This window comes from Haliaeetus albicilla, chromosome 10 (assembly GCF_947461875.1).
Source record: "Haliaeetus albicilla chromosome 10, bHalAlb1.1, whole genome shotgun sequence".
Classification (NCBI taxonomy): Eukaryota; Metazoa; Chordata; class Aves; order Accipitriformes; family Accipitridae; genus Haliaeetus; species Haliaeetus albicilla.
In genome coordinates this window covers 5,337,246-5,364,622 of record NC_091492.1, presented here as the reverse complement: position 1 = coordinate 5,364,622, position 27,377 = coordinate 5,337,246, and the positions used below count along the sequence as shown (strand labels likewise).

At 40.5% G+C, this 27,377-nt stretch overlaps 1 protein-coding gene across 1 annotated transcript in view; it reads left to right on the top strand.

Annotated features, from left to right (window-relative positions):
- The first annotated feature begins 617 nt into the window (after positions 1-617).
- Positions 618-27,377, top strand: part of PLCG2 (phospholipase C gamma 2) — a 67,148-nt gene continuing 40,388 nt past the window's right edge. Inside the window, exons 1-5 of the mRNA XM_069793372.1 lie at positions 618-753; positions 6,417-6,657; positions 22,168-22,308; positions 24,956-25,049; positions 26,561-26,608. Coding sequence (XP_069649473.1) covers positions 6,462-6,657; positions 22,168-22,308; positions 24,956-25,049; positions 26,561-26,608 — 479 coding nt within the window. The 5' untranslated portion in view covers positions 618-753; positions 6,417-6,461. The remainder of the gene's footprint in view (positions 754-6,416; positions 6,658-22,167; positions 22,309-24,955; positions 25,050-26,560; positions 26,609-27,377) is intronic.

The following is a 27,377-nucleotide window of genomic DNA, read 5'->3' as shown; positions in this document are numbered from 1 at the left end:
TAAGCTGAGGTGGTTGTGATGTAACGCACTCTGTAGTGGATCCCACAAAGCGAGTCAATGTTAACTTGAAAACGTTAACTCCAGTGACAGAAAAGTTTTAAAGCCTTTTTTCCGAACTCTCTCCCTCAAGGTACCGTTCAATTTGGCGGCTCTCAGCCGAACGAGTGAAATTTCCTCTTCAGACGAGCAGGAGAACGCATCAACCTCAAACGGCTGGGCAGCGGCCAAACCGCCCGCCCTGGCGAGAGAGGGGGGGACCCGGCCCCTCTCCTTCCCGCCTCTGGGGAAGGCTGTGAGGGACGGGGCGGGGGGGAACGTGGCCGCGCCCGTGGCCCTGAGGGGACAGTGACAGCAGGGAGCTCGCCTCGAACCAGCCCCGGGGGGGAGACTGGACGGACGGCGGCGAGGACGTGGCCCGGCCCGGCTTCCCCTCTCAGGGAGGCAGAGCAAGGTCAGAGCCCCCGGGGGTTTGGTGTGTGTGTGTGGGGGGGGGACACGGCTGAGGGGGCGACCGGCGGCGGGCTGAGGGGGAGCGCGCGCCATCATCGCCGCCGCCCCGGCCCGCCCGGCCCCGCGCGCCAGTGGGTGGCCGCGGGAGGGGGGGTGTCACGTGACCCCGCCCCTTCCCGCTTACGGCAGAAGCAGAAGTGGGAGTCCCGGAGAGGCGCGGCGGGACGCGGGGTAGTTGGGGCACCGGGCACCGGGCACGGCGCCGTCGTCCGCCGCGGGAGGTAGCTCCCCGCCCCTGCGCAGGTGAGGGCTTCGCGGCGGTGAGGAGCGGCCGCTTCTCCGCCCCACCGGCTCTGCTCGGGCCCCCCCGTGGGCAGCAGGTGCCGAGGGGAGCTGGGGCGGGGCAGCCGCGTCCCGCCCGGGGACGGTGGACGAGCGGGAGGGTCCCGTGAGGGGAGGCGAGGGCCGTCGGTGCGAGAGGGCTGGGCAGCAGGCGGGGGTGCGTGGGGTGCGAGGGAGGGCGCCTGGCCTGAAGCGGAGGAGGGAGTGTGGGGGTTTCCTGAGGGGAACCCCGCAGCCCCGCACCTTGCGGTCTGGCCGTTCTCCGCCGCAGGCCAGCCCGCTGAAGAAGAAGGAGGGAAACCGTCGGAGGGTCGGCGTGGGCCTGACAGCAGCCCCGCTCCGGCCCAGGGGTGAGGGCCCCAGCTTGGGGCCAGGGCTTCAGTCCCCGCCAGGCCGTTGTGGCAGGTGGGCAACCGCCTGGCTGCGGTTCCCCTGCCCGGCTTTTCGCCTCTGAGGGCGGCAGCTGCGTCGCAAAGCTCCGCGCAACGAGCCGTGCGTTGTTTGTTGTTAATTATTAGCGCTGTGGTACTGAACTGGCGTCGCTGGTGGATATCCGTACCGGTGGTGCTGTGCCAAGGCAGCGCCTGCTGGGGTGAGGTGACGTCTGAAGTGGATCCAAAGGCAAAGCTAGGGGCCGAGGATGCGACCACCCTTTTGCGGTGCCCAGAGCACATGGGAAAATGTAGAAATTGAGGACTAGCGTAAAACTTTGGATTGCACTTCATGGTTGACCTTGTGTGCCTGGAAAGCACCTGCTGTGTCATATGGGTGAAGTTATAACAGAGCATGGATTCATCAGTGCTTATCTGAGATGTTCTTTGCTAGCCTGTATGTTTATAGTTTGCCTTTACTACGGTTTTTCCTCTCTTTCTTTGTGTTACCACTCTCTTACCAAAGAGAGTTAAGAGTTGTAGATGGATCTTTGAATAAGAACGGTTTGTTTCTGAAACTCTGAAGTACTGTACTGAAGTAAAACTAAATATAGAGGTTTTGGGATAGATTAAGTAGGTTGTTTGGGGTTTTTTTTTTGTGTCCATGTTCACTTGGTTACTTACAGTGAGTCTTTCTGACTTTTTAGTCCAAATCAGTCAGGCTTTTCAATAAAAAACAGTATTAAAACTACTCTTACACAAACAGTAACAAGTGGTCCGAATTCTGCATGTGGTACAGGACACCATCCAAGTTTAGTTCCCGTAGTGCCCACAGTCAAAGGGCAAGAGTCATGTATTGGTGTCTGTGTCCAAACTAGAGCTTATGATCTGTTTCTGTGATTATTAGCGCACTTGTTGAACCTTGTAAGTGGTGCTGGACCTTCCTACTTTAGGCTTCAATAACTCTTCGGCAGAAGAACAGTGATGTTTCTATTGCACATAAGTTGTAGTTTATACCCTGCTGGTTTAGAGGTATCCAGATAATGGGGTGATGAGGGTCATTATGGAGTTCTGCTGCATGAATGGGTAGAAATATTGTTGATTCAAATAGTTGTGCAGTGATGGGTGTAACAAAGCTGAGGGGTACCTGTGGGTGAGTGTAAGAAGACTCTTAATATTTAAAAGGTTAGGTCTGATATCAAGGGCTTCCATTAGTACTTTTGGGAGGTCTAATGTGTTTTACTGTTAGGAAGCTCTTTGTGACGTTATTTTTAAACTGGAGCAGGTAGCCAAAACAGTATAGAAGTGGTCAGTTAGATTGATCAAATATTATGATATTCTTTCCACCTTTTCTGACAAAGTAGATATTCTCAGCTACAGTATTGTTTCATAGTAAGTTACAAACTTGGCTTATGACTTAGGATTTAAGTTAGACTAAAACCACCATTCGCTCTGTTTTTGGAAGAAAGAGCTACTTTAAAAGAGGAAGTCCAGTATATTAGATTCAGCGGAAGCTGTTTAAGAAGCCACCTCTGAGAGGCAGTTCCTTTGTACTAAGGGCCTAATCTCTCAAAAAACCTGCTGCATTGCCTTTTATTAAATAGCTATATTTAGCAACTCCTTTTCTTGATGTTCTAACTCGTGTTTCATTTTACAGCTACACCTTGTACTGTAAAAGGCGGAGCAGATGTGTGTTTTGTTATAGTCTCCTGAAAAACTACAGTCACTTAAAAGCTGAGTTTTTTTTTATTGCAGTGAAGTGTTACTAAAGTGGTTAAACCTTGTTCCAAATCACGGCATATTTGTTTTATTACAATTCTTAATGAAAAGAGCAAAGTGAGAAGATGGGATTTCTTTTTTTTGGTCAGAAAACCAGACACTGTACAAAGATTTTAATTTAATTTAATTTTTATTTTCCCTTCCTTTAACTTCTGTTCTTACAAGTCATTGAAGCAAGACAAGATGACTATGGCTATCTTGTTAGATGCAAGCCCATGATTATCTGATTAGTTCCAGGGAGTCAAAAAGGATCAGTTACATTCTGGCTAAAATCTGCTGTCGCTTAGCACCCTTAAAAGTTGTCTGTTCCGTCTCAGTTGTAGGATTGGGGTATACGTATTTTTTTCAGTATTATAAGGAAAGGGTACTCTATTTTCTTATTACAGTAACAAGCTTATAGATAATAAATACCAAATAACCTGTATAACGTTTTGCAAAACACGGAGTGAGACATGGTTCTTGCTGGAGAGCACTTCAGGTTCACTGTGGGCAATGCAGAAGAGGCCACCCTGCAGGTAAAAAGGGATTGTTGTTCGCCTCTCTGTTAGCTTACAAAAAAATAAGTGTTTCTTGAAGTGGTAGAATTTAAAAGGGATTGGAAAGATTGCACCGGACATCTTCAAAGTCAGACAGATTGCACTGAAAGCAGCTAGTGACATGATGTTGAAACACAGTTTTGTGGTATTAATGAGAGAGAGCAGAAAAGAGCGCTCTTTAGTGAAGAGCAGGTCAGGAGATAGTGACATGGGGTGAGGGGGAGGAGGGTTGGAAGAAGTTACGAAGGGGAAGCGAGAAGTGGCATGGTTGAATTAGCTATCAACACGGAAACTGAAACTGCTTGTGATGGAGAGTAGTGGACTGAGGAGAGAGGAAGAGAACCAGAGGAGATGCCGTGGCTGGTGGCTGTGTGTGCACAGAGATTCTTTAAACCTGTCCTGCTCAGGGATGTGGTTAAGGGGGATGGTTGGGAACTGTGTGGCAGCAGCTCCTGCTACTTGTGTGAAAATGATACACTTCCTTCTTTGTGCATGGATGAAAGAGCAGGTTCCAGGGCATACTGTTTGTAAATGATCTTGCTGAGGAGTAATCAGGCTTGTAATTAGCTGTTCGATGCAATGATGTGTGGGAGACCAAAGCACAGAAACTTGCTAATATTTATGAGAGCTGCTGCGTACGCATCTTCTACCTGTTTTGTGCCAGGATGTGTCCCAAGTGTATGCACAAAAATACTTGCCACCTGACATGTGAGTAGAGGGAAAGTAGACTGTGTAGGAGAAACACAGCCATGAAATTTTAAAGGTGCATAAACTGAGACTTTTTAGACATAGCCAACATTTGTTTCAGTATTTGTATTTACTCATATTTTCCCCTCACTTTCTGTACAGCTCTCAGAGAGACAGTTAGCTGGTTTAATTTCTCATATAGTGCAAGAGTTTACGCAAGCTGATGTCATTATTTCTTGTGTTATCTTGTCATTGGATTGCTAGGCTTCAATCATGAGCACTTCTTCACTCCTCCTGATGTAATATCAAGATGACAGCAACACTGGCTGCAGAGCCTGTGAGGCTTCTCAGATTTCAGAGGTCTCTTCGGGCAGCAAACTGATACTTCTACAGTAATACAGGGCAAGAAGAAGAAGAACAAACCTGCTGCGGTTCACCATGGGGACAGCATTTTGGTTATCTGAAGATAGCATTGGGAATATGAAAAAAAAATAATCCTGGGAGAGTAGAAAGATTTTGAGTATGATTCAAATCTGTTGCAAATATCTCTTTTCTCGTGTTGATATCTAGATTGTCAATACTTAGGACGAAATGAATTTCCAGATATTGCTTACAATAGTAGAAATTAAATTATCCTCAGTTTTAAGAATGAAAAGCTTAACTTCCAGTTTGCATAAAACTCCTGAGGTTTTTATGGAACATGATTCTACAAATAGCCTAAAACAGTAAAGAAATTCATGTAGGAATGGTGATCTCTGTTAGGAGCTACTTCTGTCTCTATGTCAGTTAGAGAAAATCTCTGTGAGCAAAGGTATCTCACTCTGTGTAAAATAAATAAAAGCAGATCTGATGCTTGAAAGGAATTTGGTAGGGTCAAAGTACACATTTTTTGATGTCTTAGAAGACTCTTGAAGTCATCAAACCAAGATAAAATACAGTCAAGGTTGGAACTTTGTTTGAGGAAGTCTGTCTTACTTTGGACCTACCAGTAGCAGTTGCCATTTTCTGGGGAAAAAACAGTATTGCTACTTGAAGGCTTCAGTGGTCCATTCTTATTTCTTAGTGCTATGAGGTGCTGTTTTGGTAAAAGTGCATTTGGACAGAATATGTGGTGTGTTATGCTTAGAAATTATACATGCACATCAAATGTAAAATGTGATATACTTACTACAGAAAATCTGCTAGATATTACAGAAAAGGATTCTATTCGTAACTGTACTAGGTACCATTTTTGGCTATTTAATCAAGAGTTGCTTGTGTAACTGTTCCAGGAAGTAATCCTTCCTTGGTTGCCTGTTATACTGGCAAAAAAGTTGGAGGCTTGGTGAGTGAAATAAACTGCCATGGTCAAAGCAATTTGTGCAGTATAATTGCATTTATGCTATTTTTTGGTTAGGAGAGGGTGTAGAAAATGCGGCAGAAAATGCTACAGAGATACCAAATAATTGTTCCTTTAGAAGAGGTTTTTAACGTAGTTCTGCTTTAGTTTGAACACTTTTTTTTTTCGTGTTACTGGTGTGTTCTTTAGTTTTATTTAGGCTTAAATGCTTTCTTTGTTATGACCCGAGTATTATTTTCTCTGGCATTTCAATGGTTTGCGTTCTTTGTGTTTTGCTCTTCTGTCCTTATTACTCAGGTATGCTTATATTTGGTCTTTCTTCCAGGTCATCTTTCTTGGTTTTTTTTTCTGCTTTTTTTCTGTCATAATGCTGAGACTTTAGAGATGTAAAACTGCATTTGATGGGGGTGCACATGCAGTTGAAGATGTGCATGCATGAAAGCATAGAGGAAGTTATGCCCCTTAACATAATTTTTGTGTATTTGGGCTAAATAGACCTTGGCTGACTTTCTTTTGGTCTGGAACACCATGTACTTCTGTGTTAGAAGACTGAGGAAGCAGTTAGTGGTATGGTGCAGCTAGAAGAGAGGCATTGGTCTTGCTGAGAAATTTAGATCACAATTCATTGCATGCAGTAGCTGCTCCACCCAGCTTTTCATTTTTAATAGATTTTGCAGCAGCACGTCTACCAAAGCGTCACTGGTGCCGCCCTCTGTGAAGACTGTTTGTACTTTATTTCAGGATAAAACGGCAAGGATGTTCTTAATGTTAGCCACGTATCCGCCTTGTATTTGAATGGGCAGGAGTCCCTATTAGGTAGCTTTAACTTATGCAAATGTGATTTTTAAAGAAATAAAAATACTGTTTGAAATATTGATTTTTCTCCCTTTTCTTTCTTCTTTTTCTTTTCAGGACACTGAAAACCATAAAAGTTTGATTTAAAAAAAAAAAAAAAAAATGCCCAGAAAGAGTATAGACTATGGAGTGCTGCCGGAGTATGAGAAAAGCCAGATCAAAAGGACCTTGGAGTTGGGAACTGTTATGACCGTATTCAGTCTTAAGAAGAGTAGTCCAGAAAGGAGGACTATTCAAGTCATAATGGAAACCAGGCAGGTAGCATGGAGCAAGACAGCTGACAAGATTGAAGGTTTCTGTGAGTATTTGCAAAGTGTACCTGAACTTGGAGTTACTAATAAATTGATGTAATTGTCAAACACTGATTTAATGAGTCTTTGTTAACCTAATGAATTTTTTGGCTGAAAAGAGTTTGGTAATTTGCTGAGAATATTCTGAATTGTTACATTGTAGGTGAGGAATCTTCTGCAGCTTGTTATTTAGGTATCTAACACTACTTAAATATGATTAATGTGCTTTTACCCTAAGCCCTGTTCTCAAAGTTTTCAGCTTTGAATATGATGGTGCTTGTGTTCTCTGAATTGAGTTACTGAGTGACAACTGTTTTCCATCATTAAGCATCAAGATACCTTGTAAATTCAAGCAAGTAGTAATTCTTTACCTCTTCTCTCTGCAAAAAGAAAAAACCTCGAAATACAAGGAAACTGAATTCAAATTTCTGTTGTCTTAAGGAGTTTCCTGTTTCAGGATAGAAATCATTATTTAGGACCATTATTGGAAAGTACCAATGACTTACGAGGATGAAGCTGTGAGATATAAGAGGTGGTTTCAGGGTCCTGAGTTACTACTGTCTCTTTAGTTGATATCTGAACTGACAAAACGCACTATTTATAACAAGGTCGGGAAATAGAAAGGGAGTGTAAAGCTACGTAGGACTGTAAAAGCTATGGTAGAAGAATAAAGTGAGACTAATCTTCAGTTCTTACTGAACTTGGCTGATGTCAACCAAGTTCAGTCTGTGCTTTTTGGGACTTGTACAGCTCCTGTTAGTATAATGTAATTACAGTGCTTGCATATGACTATATGGTAACTCTTTATTTATTATGGGCATGATTTTACTATGCAACTGCTAAATGGTGTTTGTCTTCAATAAAGGAATTGAATTGTTTGCCTGAATTGCCGGAATCATTTATTGGTCAGCCTCAGCTTATATGAGAAGCTTGCAGTTGAGGAACTGGGGCTATTTGGGAAAAGAAGTTGTGATAAGATGTTGGAGTTTGGAGAGCTGGTATATTGGAGTGAGAGAATAAATACAGCATGGAGAATGTACAGAGGTGAGAACTGAACTTAATCAGTGGAGACAGGGATTTTGGTGAGAAACAAGTTAAGGTCTCAGAGAAGAAAAAGGGTTTATCGATGTGAGAAAGAGACTGAGGCATAATTAAAGAGGGGAGGGGGGGAAAAAAAAAAGCCATAGATATTGAGACTAAAGCAGATGTTTCTCCCTATAGCATCTTACTGTTTTGGAGGCTTGGCTACACGTATGTGAATTCCAGGGGGGAAAAAAATCTACCTGATACTGTTTCAGTGCTACTCCATACATAGAGTGGCTGTGACTGGCACCAGTTACTCCAGTAGTGTACCAGACAGGAGCCATGCTCCTGGTATTCTTCCTGGATGAGAGTACGCACTAATATGAGAGAAACCAGGAAGGAGGAGAATGGAGTTTGTCCATTGAGTTGTGGATTTTTGGAAGTTGTTTTTTTTTATAAATACACGGTAAGTTAAAAATGCATTGATCTGTAAGGTTGCAAAGACAGGCACTGAGAAGTTGCATGATTTTTGAATTGTCTGTGCAGCTTCCCTTCATGTTCCTTACTTAGAAGTATTAAGTCTCTGCTACTGTTTCCATTGATTCCTGTCTCATTCCTTGTGCAGACTGGACCTGCAACTGGAAATATAATGTAGTGGAATGAAAGGCCAATTGTCTGGAGGATGTTTTTATCGTTGGTGGTGAAAATATGGTCATATGCAGTGTTCTGGGAAAAAGGAAACAGGTCTGGGCACCCTATTTAATGGCTACTTTGGATCATAATCTTGCAGTGCCCCAGTTTCTCATGTGGAAAATGAGGGTAATTATCCCTTCTGATAATGATGCGTGTGAATGCAAATACATTACTGGTTCTGATATGCCCAGATCCCAAACTGAGGTGTGCCAAAAAAAAAAAAATCCTGAGAGGAGATGAATAATTCAGTTATGAGTGCATGGCTTGAATATGCTTAGCAAATAAAGCCTGGGGTTATGCACAGAGCAGTAAGATTAAACCAAAACAGAAAATGACCACTTAGTGGGTGAGCAAGCCGTTAGAGTCCCCTGGCAAAAACAATATGTGATCATGTAGTTGAAGACTTATCTTAGCCATTTGCACAGAGGGGCTGAATTTAAAGCTGTGCAGACTATGCATTCCAGATTTTGGGGTCAACTTTTTCAGTGCTTGACTTGTAATCTTTTATCAAAGCTTCCTGGGGGTGGTGTGTGTTTGTGGTAATACATCCTGATAATTAAATAGATCACTCTATGCATAGATTTTAACACTTCTTTTAAAAGAAGGCAAATATTGTAATTTGACTCCTACACCTGGATAATCCAGCAGGGTAATGACTTGCTTCCAGTTACACAGGCACTCATTACTACAACAGGGAATATAGCTACAGACCTGTGACTTAGCCAAAGGCCATCTGCTTCTCTCCCCGAAAACTGTAGTACTGCAGCAGGTTTTTTAACTGAGCAACATTTAGGTGACCTTTATAATGATGGAAACTTCAGGTCTGAGAATACGTCATACTCTAAAGCACAAATACGCAAAATAATGTTTTGTTGTCTTAAAAAGCAACGAATCTGCCCAAAACCAGGATGTATTTTGCAGGCATTGTTTCAAAATATGATGTGAACAGTTGTTACAGTTTGCAGTGAACTGTATCTGATCTACTTGAAATGAAAGTCACTGCAGCTTTAACTTGCTGACAGTGTTTTTGCTGAAGAGGAAGGAAATATTTTATTTGTTTAGTTAGTTAAATGTTGCTATTACTTCTTTTGACTAAGACTCAGGCTTTCTTTTGCTTGAAAAGTGGAAAAATTATGGATTTGAAGCTTTCATATTTGATAATTGAATGGATGGGCTTCTTGAATACCGATGACGGGGGAATTAACATTTTTATTTCTCTGGAGCTGTACTGAGGAGATGGTACCAACTTTGTGGCAGGAGAAAAGTTGTTTTGGCTTGTATATATAAATGTATATATGAATGACCCCAAGTATTCACTGATGAATTATGTTGACTTTGTGAAAAACAAACCCCACATTTTTGGGTAGGTGTTTTTTTTGTTTGGTTTTTTTTTTAGTGGCTGAGGGCATAGAATTATAATCTCAAGTATTATATTGTTTAATATGCTTGGGCTGTACAAGAAATAATATTTGTGATGCGATCTTAATGGTTGCCATTTGCATGTGCTACAGTCCAATAAGAATTAATATTCAGTATGGGTGGGAAAGTTAAGATGGCTTCCTGTCATGTGTGTGCCATTTTAACTCAAGTTTGGCAGCTGCTCTTTACAGAAGGCAGAAAACTGAATGTTTGCATGTCCTATGGGGTTTGTGTTTCTAAATCAGATAGTGAGGAGAGTTCTTAAGCTTTCGAACACAAAAGTAGGCTGCTAATAGAGAAGATGGAGACCAACTGTTATACTTTATTTTAATACTCCTTCTTTGGAAATTAAGGAAAAAAAGGTCTTTTTCTCTCTCTAACTGCCCTAGTGTTGGGAATTTTGGATGTTCTGGTGCTGACTTTCTTGCTGGTGAACTGTAAATGTGTGAAGGACGCTCAGATTCCTCTAAGCCAGAGTTGTTCATAATTATTACAAGAGCTTTTTTCAAGTTTGGTTAATATTATTTTGGAATTGATTTAAGTTAAGCCTTAAAATAACAAAAAAGCAGCTACTCTTATTCTGGAATGAATTGACCTGTGCAAGGGAGATGTAGGATTAGCTATACTGAGATAAATGTTTAGACAACCCCATGGCCCCAAATGTGGCAGTACTGTGTATTTTAAATTGCATTACTCTTGAAAAGGTCTGTTTCATTAAAAACCTGTCAGCATTTCTGTTTAGAATAGAGCAAAAGAGTTGCTGAAATTATGGCTGTTTCCTGCTCAGTGCAGATGTTTTTCTCTGGATGAGTAAGTAAAATGGTAATACCTTTCTTTAGAAAGCTCTTTCTAGACCCAGGCCTTTGGTGTGGTAAGAAGTGAGGATATACAAAGGCTGGGAAATCTGGTTTAAACAGTCTCTGTCTTCATTGTGTGGCTCAGAACACACAATGTCTAAATACTAGAGATTTTATATCAACCTTCTGAAAGACTTGAGTCGCCACAAAAGGAATTTTCTAACAAAAATGAACTGGGGAAAAACCTCCGTATTTTCCTCGAAATGAAAGAATACAGGTTGGTTGTGTCCTTTAGGGAAGGTTGTGCTATTTCAACAGTAGAACAAAAGGCCAAATTTTAAGCTGATACATACCAAGTAAGTCCTCTCACTTTAACAGAGCAACTGAGGTTTTTGGTCACATTTTTAGCTTGGGAGTTAGTGCGGTGCTGAGACTGGTGCTACACAATTTCTTAATCCTTCAAATACAGGGTTTTATTTTGGCTTCTGATAAGTTCTAGCTTTACAAATCAGAGAGAGACCATTATGTACCAGCTCTTCTACTACTGCTAGTCCTCCCTGCCCACCTGCAAGAGAGAGGAAGGCACAACCCATCAGTGTCTGCTCACACCCTTCCTGAGTTGTCCTAACGGTGTTGGTAACCTGTGCATGAACAGTCTTTCTTTCCTGTAGAGCTGTGCAGGCGACGGTTGTTTAAGTCAAGTGAGTTCTTGGATGGCATTTCAGTTTTCATGAGGTCACGCTAGCTGTTGAACTTGTCCAAGCTAATCAGACTTGCTGAAGACAGTACATTTTGCTGTTTGTAAGGAAGCTCTGATCCTCTTGTACAATCTGCGTTTCTTGGGTTTACTGTGATTCTGCTGTTGTAAAATGTAATGCTTTGTAGGCCCAAATAAAGATTAAGTGACTGTGGGGTCCCTTTCCTTTCTTTTTTGCCTGTAAAGTTAGGAGAGACTGGTAAAAGAGCACCTTTAAAGAAAAGTTAAATAAAATTTATCCATGTTTTCCATTTTGTGGGAGCTTCAAGTTTCCTTCTAGATGAAAGGAGAAAGATTAGCAATGGAAAGAGAGGGGCTGCCCGCCCTGGAGTATTTTTCAGGTTTAGTGGAGGTCAGGAAGGTTTTTAAGTGCTGCTGCTCTTTCAGTCACTTGCTAAGACTGTAGAATATCTTACGTATGCCTTTCCTACATCAGCTGGGTCCAACACAACCCATTGTCAAAACAAGAATGGATAGAAGGGAGCAATGCACCTTTGAGAAATGTTTTTATTGAGGATGTTTGGCATGCAGGGTTCCATTAGTGTATTAAAATGAATGCCAGCAACATGTGCTTCCTGCAGAGAGCTATGCAAATAGCTGAAGGAAGCAGGTCTGAGCTAGATGTGACTGTGTTCACCCATGCTTGGGCTTCTTTTAGTCATCTTGCTATTGTTCTATACATAGAGACATTTTAGATGCCCTAATAGCTCTAAGAGCATCCGAGGGAAATACTTGTAGACGCTGGCTACAAAATGTCGGAGCTTTTTCTTCTGCTTCTTATTTATTAATGGCATTTCTCTGTATTCTGCATCGTCCTCATTTTAAGCTGTTAAAGATAACCTAAAGTTTGCTAGGTGGGCTATGGGACTGCTTGTGGGCCTCAGAATCTCAGCACTGTTGATCCTAAGTTACTTAGGTCATCAGTGCCAAAAGATTAGTTTAACTTCTGAGGACAAATGTTTTTCCCTTGAGGAGTTGTGATTTGTTCCCCCCTCCCATATGCTTTGTATGTTGCAATGTGGTATTAATACTTCATCAGATCAGCCATGCTTTGAAGCCATTGTGGTGTTCCCTCCCCCCTTCCCCATTTATATTTCTTGGTATGCACACTACGGTTGCAGTGGAGCCCCTGTCACTGATTTCATCAGGAGAAATTTGCTCCATTTCTTGGATAAGAAGTAAGTTTTGGTGAGCATTGCAATGGTACTGCCCCATGGATAAGCTGACCTGGCGAATGGTTAGTGACTCTGATGCAGAATGCGTGGGGTCTTGGGCAATGAGGGTTATAAATAGGAATGGTATTTCTGACTGTGCGTGAAATAACTTTGAAGTGATATTAAGCTGATAACTTACAAGGCTGGTCTCACCTGTCTGCCCAGATAGTCAGTTGAGAGAATGAAAGGCTCTTCCAGAGTGAAGTTTAGTTCCTGCTCCGAATTACTGCCTGCTGGAGTCTCTTGCTCTGGCCACTGAATATATAAAAAGCATAGTAACACCAGCTTCCTAAGTCTGAGGCACTGTGGGTTTTTTGTGCTTTGTTTCTTTCATCTATACAGTTGGTTTAAGTATGTGAGTTCTGTTGCAAAGCACTGTAAATGTAAAAATGTAACTGGAACTTTGAGAGGAATTTGGAGTGTAAAAGACAGCACAGAAATAAAGGAGCACTTTTTGCAGGACCATGGGTCTAAAACCCATGGCACTAGATATGCAGCTGGTATCAGATACTATTGCCAGGAAAAATAAGCAAATCTCTTGGAAGGCTAGGGTGGAGCACAGTCTTCCCCCACCACTTTTCCTTGCTGTAGCACAGCCTGGCTTAGAAGCTGCCTGGCAACTTTATGTAGCAGGGGAAAGCGTGTGTGTGTGTGTGTAATGTGTTTTTCATCCAGTGATACCTTGTGCAAGTGGGACCTAGTATGACCTGGCTATGGATCATTTACCCATAGGTTTTATTGACCATTGTACATTTGTGGGTTGGCAATTTAAGAACTACAGATCTTGATAACTATAGTAGTGCTAAACTAACTTTTTCTTTACCAACACATAAGAGAAGGAAACTTCAGTTTCCTTGTACAGAAGGAATTTGCTTGTTTAATTTGTAATAGGCCCTTTTCTTGCAGAAACTAATTTATGCATACTAGATACATGACTGTGAAGCTGTGACTTAGTAGCATGATTTATTGCAGTGTGTTGCTCAGCGGGTCACTTCCTTATGCTTCTGCTGTGTGTTTTTATTGCATGTTTACCCTTTACAACTGTGCGTGGGTCCGCGTGGTGGCCCTTGGGTCACACATACCCTGTGTTGTTTCTCCCTGCTTAAAACTGTCATAAGCTGGCCACGCAATGGATGTGTGTCTTACAATCCTCATGGTATCTGGGGGTCGCTTCTGCCTCCACGTCAGCTACTCTGCTGCGCTGTTTCTTTGCTAGGATACCAAATGGCCCACAAACAAGTGTACTGTCATAGCTGGGATAGTGGTGGAGGGAACTACGGGGCAGCAGTGAAAAGCAGAGGGGAAGGAAAGGGTGACTGAGAGTCAGAAGTGCTTGTCACTACTCTGCTAAGAGACATGTCTGCGCGACTGGCACCTGGGGTTTGCTGACTGAAAGTACATTTCAGTACTACTAAATAAGGCCTCCTAAATTTCCTTGTATTACGGTATACACATGTATATGCACATAAATAAATCGAGGCCTGAAGAGGTTATGGTATTTCAGCTTGTAGAGCAAGTAGGTGGCAAGGCGTAAATCTCCAGGAAGCTGATCCATAATGGACATTTCATTCTTTATCAGATGCAAAGTGCTTTAAGGATAATTATTAAGCGAAAGTTTGTGGTGACTGGAGTTTGATTAGTCACTGGAAAGTTTCTGTGAGTTTCTGCATACTCTTCCATGAATCCTTGTGTTAAGTGATGATTCACAGCCAGGAAAATTTATGCTCCGAGAAATCTGTGGTGCCTTCCTTGAATGTGCAAGTGTGTGTTTCTCTGTAATACAAGGATGCACGTTTCAAGGAAGATTCTGTTGAGGACACAGGATGATTTCTCTGTTTTTGATTACCTAGGAATTTTTTTTTTTTCATGTGAAGAGGTGACCTGCTTTTGTCAGATGATTTAAACCATATTTTAATCCCTTAATCTTTGGAAAAGAGAGATCACCTATCTTTTTTGATGTTCTTGATTTATTGCAAAATACTCAAGGAAAAAAAAATCTAGTGACCATTTAGTTGTGCAAGCACACAACAAAAAGTAGGTTTAAAGCATTGGATGGCTGTGCTTAGGAAAAGGTCATATAATATATCAGCTGTTAAAGTGCTCCTTCTGTGTGTAGACCAAGAGGTTAGGGTATAGGTAAAGTTGAAAGAGAAAAGGGAATAAATGTGTTAGTATAAATTTATTCTGAAATCTCTCTGTTTCTCAGAGGATGAAATACCTGTGTTTGGGAATGGCAGAGATGCGGACCTCTTGTCAATGTAATTGCAAAATTATGAAGCACAGGAATAAAGGCTACTTATATTGAGGCTCTTGATGCTAGTGATATGCCTCATTATAAAGTATAGTAACCATTTCTTTTTTCTTCAGTCCAGACCTTTATTAATGCTGTAGGACTATCTTATACCTTTTTTCATTCTTAATAGAAAGCTATGACTGACAATGCATAACATTTTATTTTAGGATTAACATGGACTGCTAATTTCACAGTGTCTCTCTTCTCCTGTTTTTTCTGTAATATTTTTCCAGAGTTTGTAGAACAAAATGACTGTGGCCGACTTTTTTTAAATACATTTGCCATCTCAAATTCATTTAGTGTTACTGATCTTTCATCTAACCTGTGAAAAGGAATTATCAAAGATTAAGTTCACTTGAGATTTTGTTCCTGCTGAAAAGAGGAGATTTTACAGAATTTGTTCTCTAGAATATTATTTAAAAAAATAATAAATTAAACCAAGTTGAATTTTCAAGTTTCACAGGCATATTAAGAAAGGGATTGAATAGAAACAAAGAACTAAGTAAATTCAGGTTATATGTAGAATTAGAACCTGTGGGAGCTGCTCTGTTTTTTCTCGATCTGCAAGATTGCACTGTGTTTGTGTTTTCAAATTGTCTTACATTGCCAAGCAGAAATCACTAGTTTCTGCAGAGTGTTGCACCTGGATATTTAGTGATCAAAACTCACTGGAGAAGCAGTGCATCTGTAATACAGTCATGTAGATAATAGGACCAGATCAGGCCATATACGATTTACAGGGTGAGGTGAAATGCAGGTATGTATAATTTAATGTAAAGCAGTCTTATGTATGTTGCAACAGGTGCTGCTGTTCTAGCTAACAAGGGTTGTTTTTTTTTTAAATCTTTATTGTTGTATTTTGTGAATTTGTTCCTGCAGCATGTTTTCCCTGAAATTAAATTTCACTAATTTTGCTTTTAAAATCTTTGCTAAAATGACCTGGTTCTGTGCATCCTTTTGGCTGTCAGATACTTTGGGAAACTTAAAAAACTAATACCTAAGAGGCTGTTTATGCAAGTGGCTTACGTTCTTAAACATAAATGGGGATTTTTTGTTTTTCCATAGGTTAAATAGCTAAGTCATTTAATTAGTAGAATTGTTACTGCCAATGTGAACTTCCTCTGTGGTGGAAAACTTATTTTTTTCTCCCTTTAGAGAAGATGTTATAAACATTTACAGCATCTGTACCTTTCTGGGAGAAGTGATGAGTATCTACATATTCTGCTGAGGAGTGTGAAATGAGTGCTTCTTTTGGCTTGAATGTTAGAGTTGACCTTGCTAGTTTCTAGTAGTGACTTTTTTTTTTTTTTTTTTTTTTACTACTAGCAGAACTTCTTTCTGCCTGAATTTCCTTACTTTTTCAGACATAAAGTAATAAGTAAACTTAAGTCACATTGAAAACCTCAAGTCCATATTCTGTCATTTTCTTTCTGTATTCTGGATACTGTTAAAAACCGGTATGTCATTGCAAAAGTGAATCCACTTCTTGCTCTTTGCGGAGTATCTGTTCAAAGGAACATTAAAATCCACCTTTTTACTGTTTTGAAATTGCTGTATTTCAGTTGTTACCCAGGGGATCTTGGTGTAAGTCTTCAGCTGAGTATTTAGAGCTTGGTTTCTGTGGTCAAATAAAAAAAATAAATGTGTGTAGCCTTTAGCTGTTCTCAAGTAATTTCTTCCCTTTAGCAGCTCAGTTCTGCAGTGTTTGATGCTAACTTACACTGACCAGACTTCCTGTCATGGCTAGCCAGCAAAATGGGGATGGAATGAACTTCATAGACCTGAGTACCCCTAATGTGATTGATCAAAGTGGGTGCGAGATGTAGGTACTCCAGTACGCTTTCCCCGAAGTCAAAGTTTTACATGGCAACATTCTTGTTTTGTCTTGTTGCATGGAGTAGAATGTAAACTTTTATGGACACATATGTAAATTTTACCCTATTTTTATCTCATTTTGTGAAGGTGCCTTTTAATTTTTAATATGAAACCAATAGCCATTTGAGATGTATGGGCCCTTGAATTCAGAGCTCAAACTGGGAAGGGCTGCATGTTGTTGCTCTACTAAGCAGTCCAGGGAGAAGTTATTAATTTAATGGTAATTTGTTGTTACTGTACACGACAGCTCTGTGTGACATGATTACTTAAAAATCTGTGGGTTTAAAATGTTCACTTCTCTAAAGCTTACATCAGGCACACAGCTAAATCCCCAGAGGACCCCTTGGAAAGGTAGTCATGTTTGCTTTCTCAAGATGCACTGCGCCATTTCTCATGTTCCGTCCTTGTAACTGAGTTTTCAGATAATTTTGTGGTTTACCTGTAATGACTTCCCTGGGCCACTGAATGTCTCACTCAATTTCGCTGTTTGTATGAGCTGAATTACTTTCCATGCCACATCGGTACTGTCATGCTGCAGGAGATTTCTGCTTTCATGTGACTTTGTCTTTCCCTGAGAGCAGCCTCACCTTGTTCCTTCTAGTTGCACAAGATCTGCGTTTCATTGCTGCTCTGAATAAAACAGGCTGCTAAGACACACCTTGTATAGTTAATCTTTAATTTTGCAAAAGTGAGAACAAAGCCTTTGTTCTCGCTAACCACCATGAAGTACATTTGCAAAAGGATACTAAAGGCTTTCTTCATTCACAGGGAGCTCTTTTGCATATAGGCTATGTTGCAGAGGACAGTTTCTGCCTTTCCAAATGAAACCTTCTTTGGAATATTTTGTAATGCAAATTGTTGAAAAAAAATATGGATTCTGAAAACTGGTTCTTAAGTGCAAAATGTTGCTATATATTTACACACATGAAAATGCTAATATATTCATAGAGAGAATGCCCACCCCATGTCCTGGTCCACAGCACTTAGGTGATCAGAGTCCCTTATTTTCCTCTCCGAAACATTGCCAGTAGTTTCCCTTTAGCCTTCTTGAGACTTACTGAAAATACCTGCTGAAGTAAATAGTGTTCATGGCCTGATTTCTGACTCTGTAAGCCTCCTTTGAATCTCTCTGTAGGCTTTTTCTTATTCATTGAGTATATAACTCTGAGCTCCGATCCAAGCATCGTTTGTGGCTACAGACACCGAGAGAGTCCTGGGGACTTTGGACTTTGCATCAGGAGCCTTATCTTAAAGACTCTGTAGTCCATAATGCCAGTCGCAGTTGAACTACCTGACTTGCCTGAAGCTGATCAGCGCAAACATGCCTTCCTTCCGTGAACTTACATGGGCACTTCCACCTAACATAAAGTGTTCTGCTGTTGGCATCAGCTGTTTTTAAGCAGGGTTCGTTCCCTAACCCTGTTTGGGTGCTGAATGGTTGTGCTCCCGACCAGAGGTGGGTGTTGTGTGAGGACAGGGGTGGACAGAGGCAGAACTTCTCCCTTTGAGTAGCAGTGCTGGTTTCTTCTCTCCTTCTGGAAGGAAGGACAGTGGTGTTGTGTGAGGAGCACAGTGGTGTTGTGTACAACCATGTAATATTTGCAGTTCTGTTCACGTTGTTCTCTACCTGTGCTTACCTTATGTCTTGTCTTCTGCTCATCTTGCACAATACCTACTCTGGTGGAATCCAAGTTCTGTTTTACCATCTGCCTCTAAGTGTCACTGAAGGAAAGGTAACAGCAATTCATACCTGTAAGTGTGTGACTAAATGTGATCACTACTGCCAGGTTATTTTAATGGAGATCAGTAGAGATGTCGAGGATCAAAAGTTTATTGTTAAGTTTATGGCAGTAAAGAGCTCTAGCAGGCGCTCTGGAAGGCACTGAGCAATTAATTTGTGCAGTCTTTGGAAAGTAGCTATGTAGTAGTGTAATGATCCATTGAATTAACTGATTTGCTGAACAACACACAGCAGCAGGAGCTGAAGTTTAGCAGCTTCAGGCTCTGAACTGCCACGAGTACTGCATGTCCAGATCAGAGCCTGAAACAGGATGGTAATTGAAGGTGCCTTGGAGTCCGATCTTGTTAAAGAGCCACTTGAGGGAATTGTCAGAATCAAAGGGTGACTGATGAGGCTGTCAAGGAGAACCTTTTAACACGTGGAAATCACCACATAAAAGAACAGATGAAATGTAAACTAGTATTGTAGGGTTTTTAGAGTGGCACTAGACTGGGGCTGGGGACCAAATGCGTTGGGAGTGTCCTCCTTGTCTTGCTGGGTGTGAGTCAGCTTCTCTACAGGGCATACTTTGATTTATATTTCCTCGGGAAATGCATTAATCTTGCACTATTCTATGGAAATCACACCTGCAAGTGTATTGGATTTGATCTGACACTGCAAGCGTCCAGGTCTGTGCTTTTTTTCAGGTGTATCAGGCCCCAGGAATATCTGTGAAGCTCTGCAATTTGCACGTGGGATTGAGAAGGGGGAAGGCTCCAGTACTTCAAAGCAGTAAGAAGACAGAGTGTCCAAGGCACTGTGCTTGTAGTTCTGGCACAGGCATGAAGTAACATTTTAATTGTTCAGTGACAGATTGTGCTATGAAACGTTCACAGTAACTGCGTAACAGCTAAGTTGGTACAGCTGATTTACTAATCTGAGTGTGAAACATGTTGCAGCTTTTCCTGGCCTGTTCCTTTCTTGATTCAGTTGGGATCAGCCATTCTGGACTTAGTGGGCATCGTGTGGAGTGCGCTGGGTGACTCCAGACTACCTGGGGAGACAGCAGAGCTTAGTGCAAGACCAAAATTTATGCTTGCTGTGCATGTCTCTCTTTTCCCCCTTTGATTTTCTGCCTTGGCTTTTCTTTCAGTAGTATAGAATAATACATCCTAAATGACACCATAAAATGTCATTAAAATAAATGCAGGTAGTTTCTATTAATTTTCTGAAACTATAGCAAGTATTATGTCTTTCTGTAAAAATCTAAATAATGTTTAATAAAACTTGAGGTTTGTACATCTGTTTCATATATTACTTAAGTGAATGTAATGATATCTTGCTGGAATTGTGTAGGGGATATATGTTGCCTGAAAAATACAGGAATGTAAAATTCTGAATTAGAGGGTTTATCTCTCTCCTAACTTTGTTCTCTTGCAGAACTGTTTCTCCTTTTACTGAATGTTCAGCAATTAGGGTATAGTAATCTCTTTTTCAAAGACCAGTCAGAGAAACAATAATATGGTTACTTGTGCATACAAAAATCTTTGTGGCTATATGTATATACACATACGTTAGTTAACACAGGAGAATGGGATGGTGGACTGAAAGGTTGTAATGCAAGGAAAAGAACTGTAGTGAGTATATGTAACTGAGGGGAGACATTGAGTAAGTTTGTGTGTCTGTTTCAGAGGTCAGTATGAGGTAAGAGCCACTTGAAATGACAACAGCAATGCAGGTTGTGAAATCTGTTTTATCGCTGCTTATAGTTTATACTTTGAGGGGGTCTTTGTGGTGTGGTGTTCATATGCGTGGATTTATAGGAGTCTGAAGTGAAAGGTGTGCTTCACTTTGAAGTTAAAACTGTTTTTCAGCAGGAATTTGTTGGGTGTAGGGAAGGCAGAAGAGGTGACTGGGGTTGCTCTTGCCCATGATTAGAATGAGCCAGAATGGTGCGCAGTCCTGTGCTGTTTATTGCAGCCGTGCAACCTCCTTCCCTCTCCATTTGCATCCTGATTCTTCTCTGTTGATATTAACATGAATTGGTGGGCTTAGATCATCTTTTTTCAGATGGTAGCATTTTGAGATGGATATTCGGATACACTGCTAGGGATCTAAGTGAGACTCTGGGTGGTAAGGGGTCACAGTCATCAGTAGGAGCTTTTGGTTGCTGGTCATTTATGGTCATGTCATGAATTTATTTTAGAAGTTTGCATCTAAATTTAGGGGCCTTGGCCAATCAGGTGTGCAGATCTTATGAGATGTTTTTATGGTTTGAGAGGGTGGCTGAGACACAGAGGTTGAGACATTAAAAGCTCTAACTTGAAGATAATTACACTTGGACAAATTAGTTTAAGAAAGATGCTTGTGTCCTATGATTAGTTCAGGTTAATCTTTGAGGTCCCGTTTTCCAAGGTAAGTTGTTTAATGACTGGGAGAAAGGAGTGTCAGGTGGAAAGTTTGGCCTGGGATACTTTGCAGAGAATAAGAAATTCCAAGGTGAATTAATGTTTCATCATCAGGATTTTATTGATGAACTTCCTTGCTTGTCTCTCCTCCCTCTCCATATTGGCATTATAGAAACCCAGCGTTACAGAGGCAGAAGCTTTAACCAGTGTTCAGCTCCCCTCCATTGGCAGCAGAGTTGCTTTTTCATTATGTTATTAACTGTCTTCTGTTACTGATGAGGTGCTTATTTCAACCAGGTTTTTTTTTATATTGTGGTGTTCTTAAATGCATGGACAGAAACCCTCAGCTATTTTCCTTGGATCTTGCTAGGTCTGATAAACACATTTCAAGAGCACGCATGAAATGTTTTTCTTCACTCTTCATCCTGTAGCTCGGAAGTCAAGACTGTCCAGAAGTGGGAAGAGCTGTTTATTTGTCTGGTCCACAGGCAGAACAAAACCACTTCCTCAGTTTTCTAATAAGTATCTTATCTTGAGAGTGCACATATTTCTATTTCAGTGCTGTCTCACTACAGTTATGCAGGCCATGTAGCAAGGGTTTTGATAAAAAGGGAGCCAACTTGAGAAAACGTGTGCTTATGCGTGTTCCTATTCTGCTATGCTCTAATGTGTACCTGTGTTCTGTAGAAAGCAGCAAGTTGAAAGTGATAAAACAGTTTATGTTAAATGGCAGAGATCTCTTTGGAGTTGATCGGGAAAAAACTCACAAACATTTTAATTATTAGGCTGGATTTTCTCTTTATATTCTTTAAATATTTTTCTTACAAGTGCCAGTGACTATACTAGCTGACAAGGTTAGCTGACTATCTAAGATCTGATGCATAATTTTTAGATGGGTAAGTTAGAAGTTGTATCTTTTCTTTTTTGTCTCTGAATGTTGTCATGGCAACTGGAAATTTCTTGCTTAGAGTAAATGCCATTTGTGAAATCATGTCTTCTGTAACCTAAAGGGGCTATGTGTATACACTTTGTCCATGGATAATCAGTGATAGTGAAATGATAAAAATATGACAAGTTATTTTTCTTCTTCTTCTTCTTTCTCCTTCTCTACTGTTGTCTGTTAGTTAGTAATATATTTAGTTGTAGATTCGTGGATTGCAAGCTGGTGCAATTTGCATGTCTTGCGCAATAAAGATCTCTAAGTTTATATATATAGATATTTTATATACATATGCATACTTTGAGTTGTTCATATGATTGTTTCAGGCTCTGCTGGAACATAAGTGCAGTTGTACTGACTGAATGTTGTTTCCTTTCAGTGGATCTGATGGAAATAAAAGAAATTCGCCCAGGAAAGAATTCAAAGGACTTTGAGCGTTGCAAAGCAAAACAAAGAGAAGAACACTGCTTTACTATTTTTTATGGTACCCAGTTTGTCCTCAACACCTTAAGCTTAGCAGGTACTTTTTTCTTCTTTGTTTCTTCTTTAAACTTACCGATTGAACAAATCAAATACATTGATGGAACAGTAAAGCAAAGAATACTGTGGTTTTGCCTTCTGCCGTTCAGGAGTGCACCAGATGTTTAAAATCTGGAGATAGGCCTTTTACTCGGGCATTTGTGTCTGTAACTGCTGCATTTGTAATGTTTTGCTTTCAAATAGTATATCGTGTGAATGTAGTTTCTGATTTGCTCAATCTTTTCTACCAAGGTAGTCTTTTGCTGGTTAAATAGTAAGGTTTTCAACATGGAAGAGCAGAGGTGACATTGCCCTCTTTAAAGTCAGCAAAGGATTTGCTGTTGTCTTCAGTGTGGCCAGAATATTGCCCTGGCATTTTTAGTCTGGGCAAAATGATTCTGGAAACAATAGCCATGAAGTGTTAGACTACAGCTGTATCACAGAAAATTTCCTATCACCTATGAGCAATTGCAGACTAATTTGGAAAAACGAAGTTCTAGTTTGAGTTATACGTGTGCATGTCACCTGATAATACTAAACTTCTTCTGAAGAAGTACTAGGGGACTGTAAATAAAATTCAAAGGTGATAAATTGAAAATTAAGAGATCCATGTGAAACAGAGGGACGTTGTATGCTGTATCTGTGGAAAGGGTTGGGGCACGTCTTATTTCAGGTGAGATTATCCAGGGTCGCAAAACTAAAGATTCTGAAATGAAAAGGGATATAAATTCTTACAGTGCAGGCTGAATACAGTTTCTAACTAGTCAAATTTACAGAGAAATTTCAGTTCTAAGAAATTTGTGATGGATGCTTGGTTTAGAATCATACAGACGATTTATTTGGAGTGGTAGTTCTCTCTGTCCTGTGCAGGAACACGCTTGTCCATTTAAATCATTAAATTCATTGCAAAATCTTAATGGGAGAAAAAGGGAATGCTTTGTAAGCATTTTAATGCTAACAGTAGCTTTTTTTTAAATGGAATTAATTGCATATAGATTGCAGTACTAAAAACCAGTTTTTTTGCAGTCTGATGCACTGGATTAAAGTCTGCTTGTGACTAATCCATTGTTTGTAGGCTTTTAACTTTAAATAAGTTTTACCATTGTTGGCTGAAGTCTGTGAAAATTTTGAGTAAGTGGCTGTGCTTAAGTGCAGCTGTGCCAGGTACTTCTGATTGATTTCCTCTGACAACCTCCCCATCCCTCCTCCATGGCAGTTCTCAAAACCAGGCCTCTGCCAATACTTTGAAAACACTTGGTACCATGAGATACGTTGCCATAATGCTGAACTGCAGAACAACATGATACAACTTTAAATTAAAGGGAAAATGCTTTTCCTTGTTAAAATGCTTTGTTGTGGTTTCTTAAAACAATATAAAATAATTGTTACTTAAAGGGAATGGTAGCTGTCATAAAGGGCAGAATTGTCTTGGGACAAGAATTGGTTTGGCAGTGGTAGTGGGTGTTCTTTCTGAAATTGTAACTAATTGAAAAACATTTCCGTGGGGAGCTGAGGCTGGGCTCTAGCTGCGTCCTTGGGGATATAAAGCATTGTTTGAAAGTATGTTTAAATAAAATGTAATCTTCATCTTTTGAGAAACTGTTTTTCTTTGAAGGCAGTTAAAAGAATTTGCACAGATTACAGCTCCTGTGTGAAAATAATTTTTCAGAACTGGTTTAATTGAAGAATGCCTTCATGAAATTTCAGAACCAGCATGCTAAAGCAAATGGACTTTGCCCAACTGAAGGCTGTAATAGTAGCATCTCTTCTAAGGCCCAAAAAATTGGTTTCAGCTTAACCAGTATTCCCTAGGGAAGGCTACACCCAGCATGCAGTTCATCATCTTGCTTCTGTTGGGTTGAAGCATTACCAAATGCGATCATGTTAAATGATGTGGAGGACTCTTCTGGTTTGGGAAATGGAAAGGCAAACTACATTTAAAACGAAACAGGACAGTGATAAACCAATTTGTAAGGTTGGGAGGAAGGTGTACCTGGCTTTTAGTGTTAAGCTGCATAAGGAATTTTAGACCTTGTTTTAACTTGTATTAAACTGTGTTCCATATAAGCTACATCAGTTTTGTACATTGCTCCCTTCCTGTTCCTCTTGTCTAAGTCTAGTCTGGAACAGTCTGTGTTCAGAGGCATGGTTAGACAGACAGGAGGTGGTTATGTCCATCAAAAGCCAGTACTTCACAATTTTCTTGTGGGTTGGTTGGAATATAAGGAACTAGCTTTATGCTGTAACACAATGAGTTCTTTTGTCTGTGTGCTTCAAGTTGCTCTAGGTGTAGGACCCTGGAGTTTTGCTACTTTGGAGATAGAAGATAAGAAAAAGAATTTTAGTTGTGTTACTACAAGAACTCAGCAGTAGTATCATAGTCTTTCTGCTGAGATATTGAAACTTGCCTACCCTGATAAGCAGACTTCTAAAAGGAGCTATTTTTTGACAGAGCTTCCAGAATTAACCCTCCACCCCCAAATTTATGCTGTTTTTTATTAGTTTTACTACTAGCAACATGAAGCTATGCAAAGAGAAAGGTTAATCAGCAGCTTTGTATAGTAGGGTTTATCTAAACATCACAAGTTATGTCTTAGTTTTGTGTTGCTTTTTTTCTGATGTTTCTCATAGCATATTATTTTTTTCAGCTGACTCTAAAGATGATGCTGATAAATGGTTGTGTGGCTTGAATATCTTGTATCAAGAGGTCATGAGTGCTCCCACACCTGCAATCACAGAGAGGTATGTGGACATACTTTAACTTTGTGAGACTTGATGTTTCTTTGGAATTGAAAGTGGAAAATCTGAAAGAAATTTTTAAGGTGCAACAAGTGGTGCCTGCCAGTTACCTTGAGAACAACTACTCTCAAGTTAGTGTATGATACAGAACGCTCATGTGGAAATTCTCCATGTCTGTTTTTCTGTATACGTGTTCTGGAATCGCACTCTGCTGCATCCACTAACGTGGACTTGCAGTTTAACTTGTTCTGTATACCAAGATAAAACCAAACCAAAAATGTTAATCTTAATGAGATTACAAGAACATTTGGTGTAAGTGTGCACTGACTTCTTGAAAAAGTCAAATGTCTTACGCAATCACAGTAGGCTTGCTCTAGTAGATGTCCATGTGCCCTGTGTCCCAATAATTCTGAGGTGCGCTTTTGTGGTTTCTCCTTTGTATTGGATTGCATTATATGGCCATGTGATCAGCTGTCTCGAAGAGCCAGGCTGAAAATGAACATTTTTAAGGTTTACTTTTTAGCAGCCAGCCGTATGATGGTGAAACTGTGCCCTTAATGCTTCTGAGGATGTTGCACACGAAACTATTCATGCTCAGAATGCCAGTTTTGTTGACAAGCTTTTAATGCTGTCTCCGTACCTGATTGCTTTTCATCACTGCTGACAGTTTTGCTTGCGGTCAGTGCTCTTACCTGTTGTGAGGATATATCCTGTCCTCACTTGCTACCTGACCAAATTGTGGTTTTGACATTGATGTTGTCTTTACCTACTTGCCGCTCCAGTTGGGGACAAAGTATTCTTATATATTCTTATCTATTCTATGGTATCGCAGTGAGCTGCTATACAAAGTGCTACTGGGTTCCAGGCTATGTTTGTGCAGCAGAGTGATTCCCACAGAGACTGAGGATAAGCTTTATAATGACATGCTGTGTTCATCCTTTAGATGTACAAAATTGCATGTGTGTATATTTACTGTTAATGCTGCTAATAGTATTTTGCTGTGCACCTAAACCTGACATGCACTCTAACGAGGATTTTCTTTAAAATTCTCTAAACTCCTCTCCCTCCCCCCTAATTTTTCATTGTTATGTATCTAACAGATCTTTGAGCCAGCAGCCTCAGCTGGCGTAAATCATTGACTTGATGGAGTTACTCTTGTTTAGATTAGCTGAAGTTTTGGCTCGCTTTATTGACTTATATTTTTATAGCTTCTGGTTGCTCATTCTTTTCTGTCCTGCCCGCCCTTCCCCTTCCTGTGTTGTTTATGTGGCTTTAAAATGCAGTATTAAGCAGCAGAAAAGTAAATATTTACAAATACAGTTATTAAATTGGCTGAATCCTTAGATGCTGCACTGGAAATGTTTTTGCTTTATTAAAAGAGATATATCTTATGACTTTTAAATATTTTTATTGAATTTCATGTGTGGATTTTGAGATTTCATTGGCCGTGTTTTCTTTATAATTCTTAGATTAAACCTTTTTTTTTTTTTTTCTTTTTCCTACTTTTCCACAAGCTGGCTGAGAAAGCAGATCTATTCTGTTGATCAAACTAGAAGAAATAGGTAAGAAGCTCTCTCTTTGTTCAGTTTGTTTTTAGTGAACTTTTGTTGGAGATTCTAACATGGAATGGAAATAAATAAATCTTGGTCCAAGATGTGAAATATGAGACCCCTGGAAATGGCATTTGCTCTTGCTTTAACAACTTCAGTTTTGCCTTTTGCTAAACACAACGTGTTCATAGCACTCACGCATGTTTGTGTTTGTGGTATAATGAGGAAGCAAATGATGAAAAATAAATAGTTTTGCTTTTAGCCTGGAATTACCCTGCCAGAATGAGAAAAGGGAGTTGTCTTCTTCCAGTCTTACTGTAAAAATTCAGCTCAGCTGTGCAGGTATGTTAGGTTGCTTGCTTTATAAAGGTCTTTACCCTTTCATAGCCAAGTTGGAGCCTAGCAGCTTGGACTGTATAACCCACTGTGAGCTTTCCTGTGCAGTTATGCCACCAGTTCTTCCTTCATTGCTGAAGCATGTTTGCATTGGAGTGACTACACTCTAAAGTAGACAGACCAGAAGCAGCTTTTAAAAACTTGTTAGGGCATTTGTAACAGTGAAGCTCATAAGCAGAGTTCAACATGGGCTGCTAAAGATCCAGGGCAGATGTTTAAGTGATTAGCCTTCCCTTGTTTCAGTCCTGATGGGGCCTGAACATGGCTAGTATGTGTGGTATCTAGTCTGAAACTAGTCACAGCAGCAGTGTCAGATATATCCAGAGATAGGGTTGTCCCAGCAATAACATGAATTCTTTCCTGCAAGAGTCAGAGCTATGAGGAG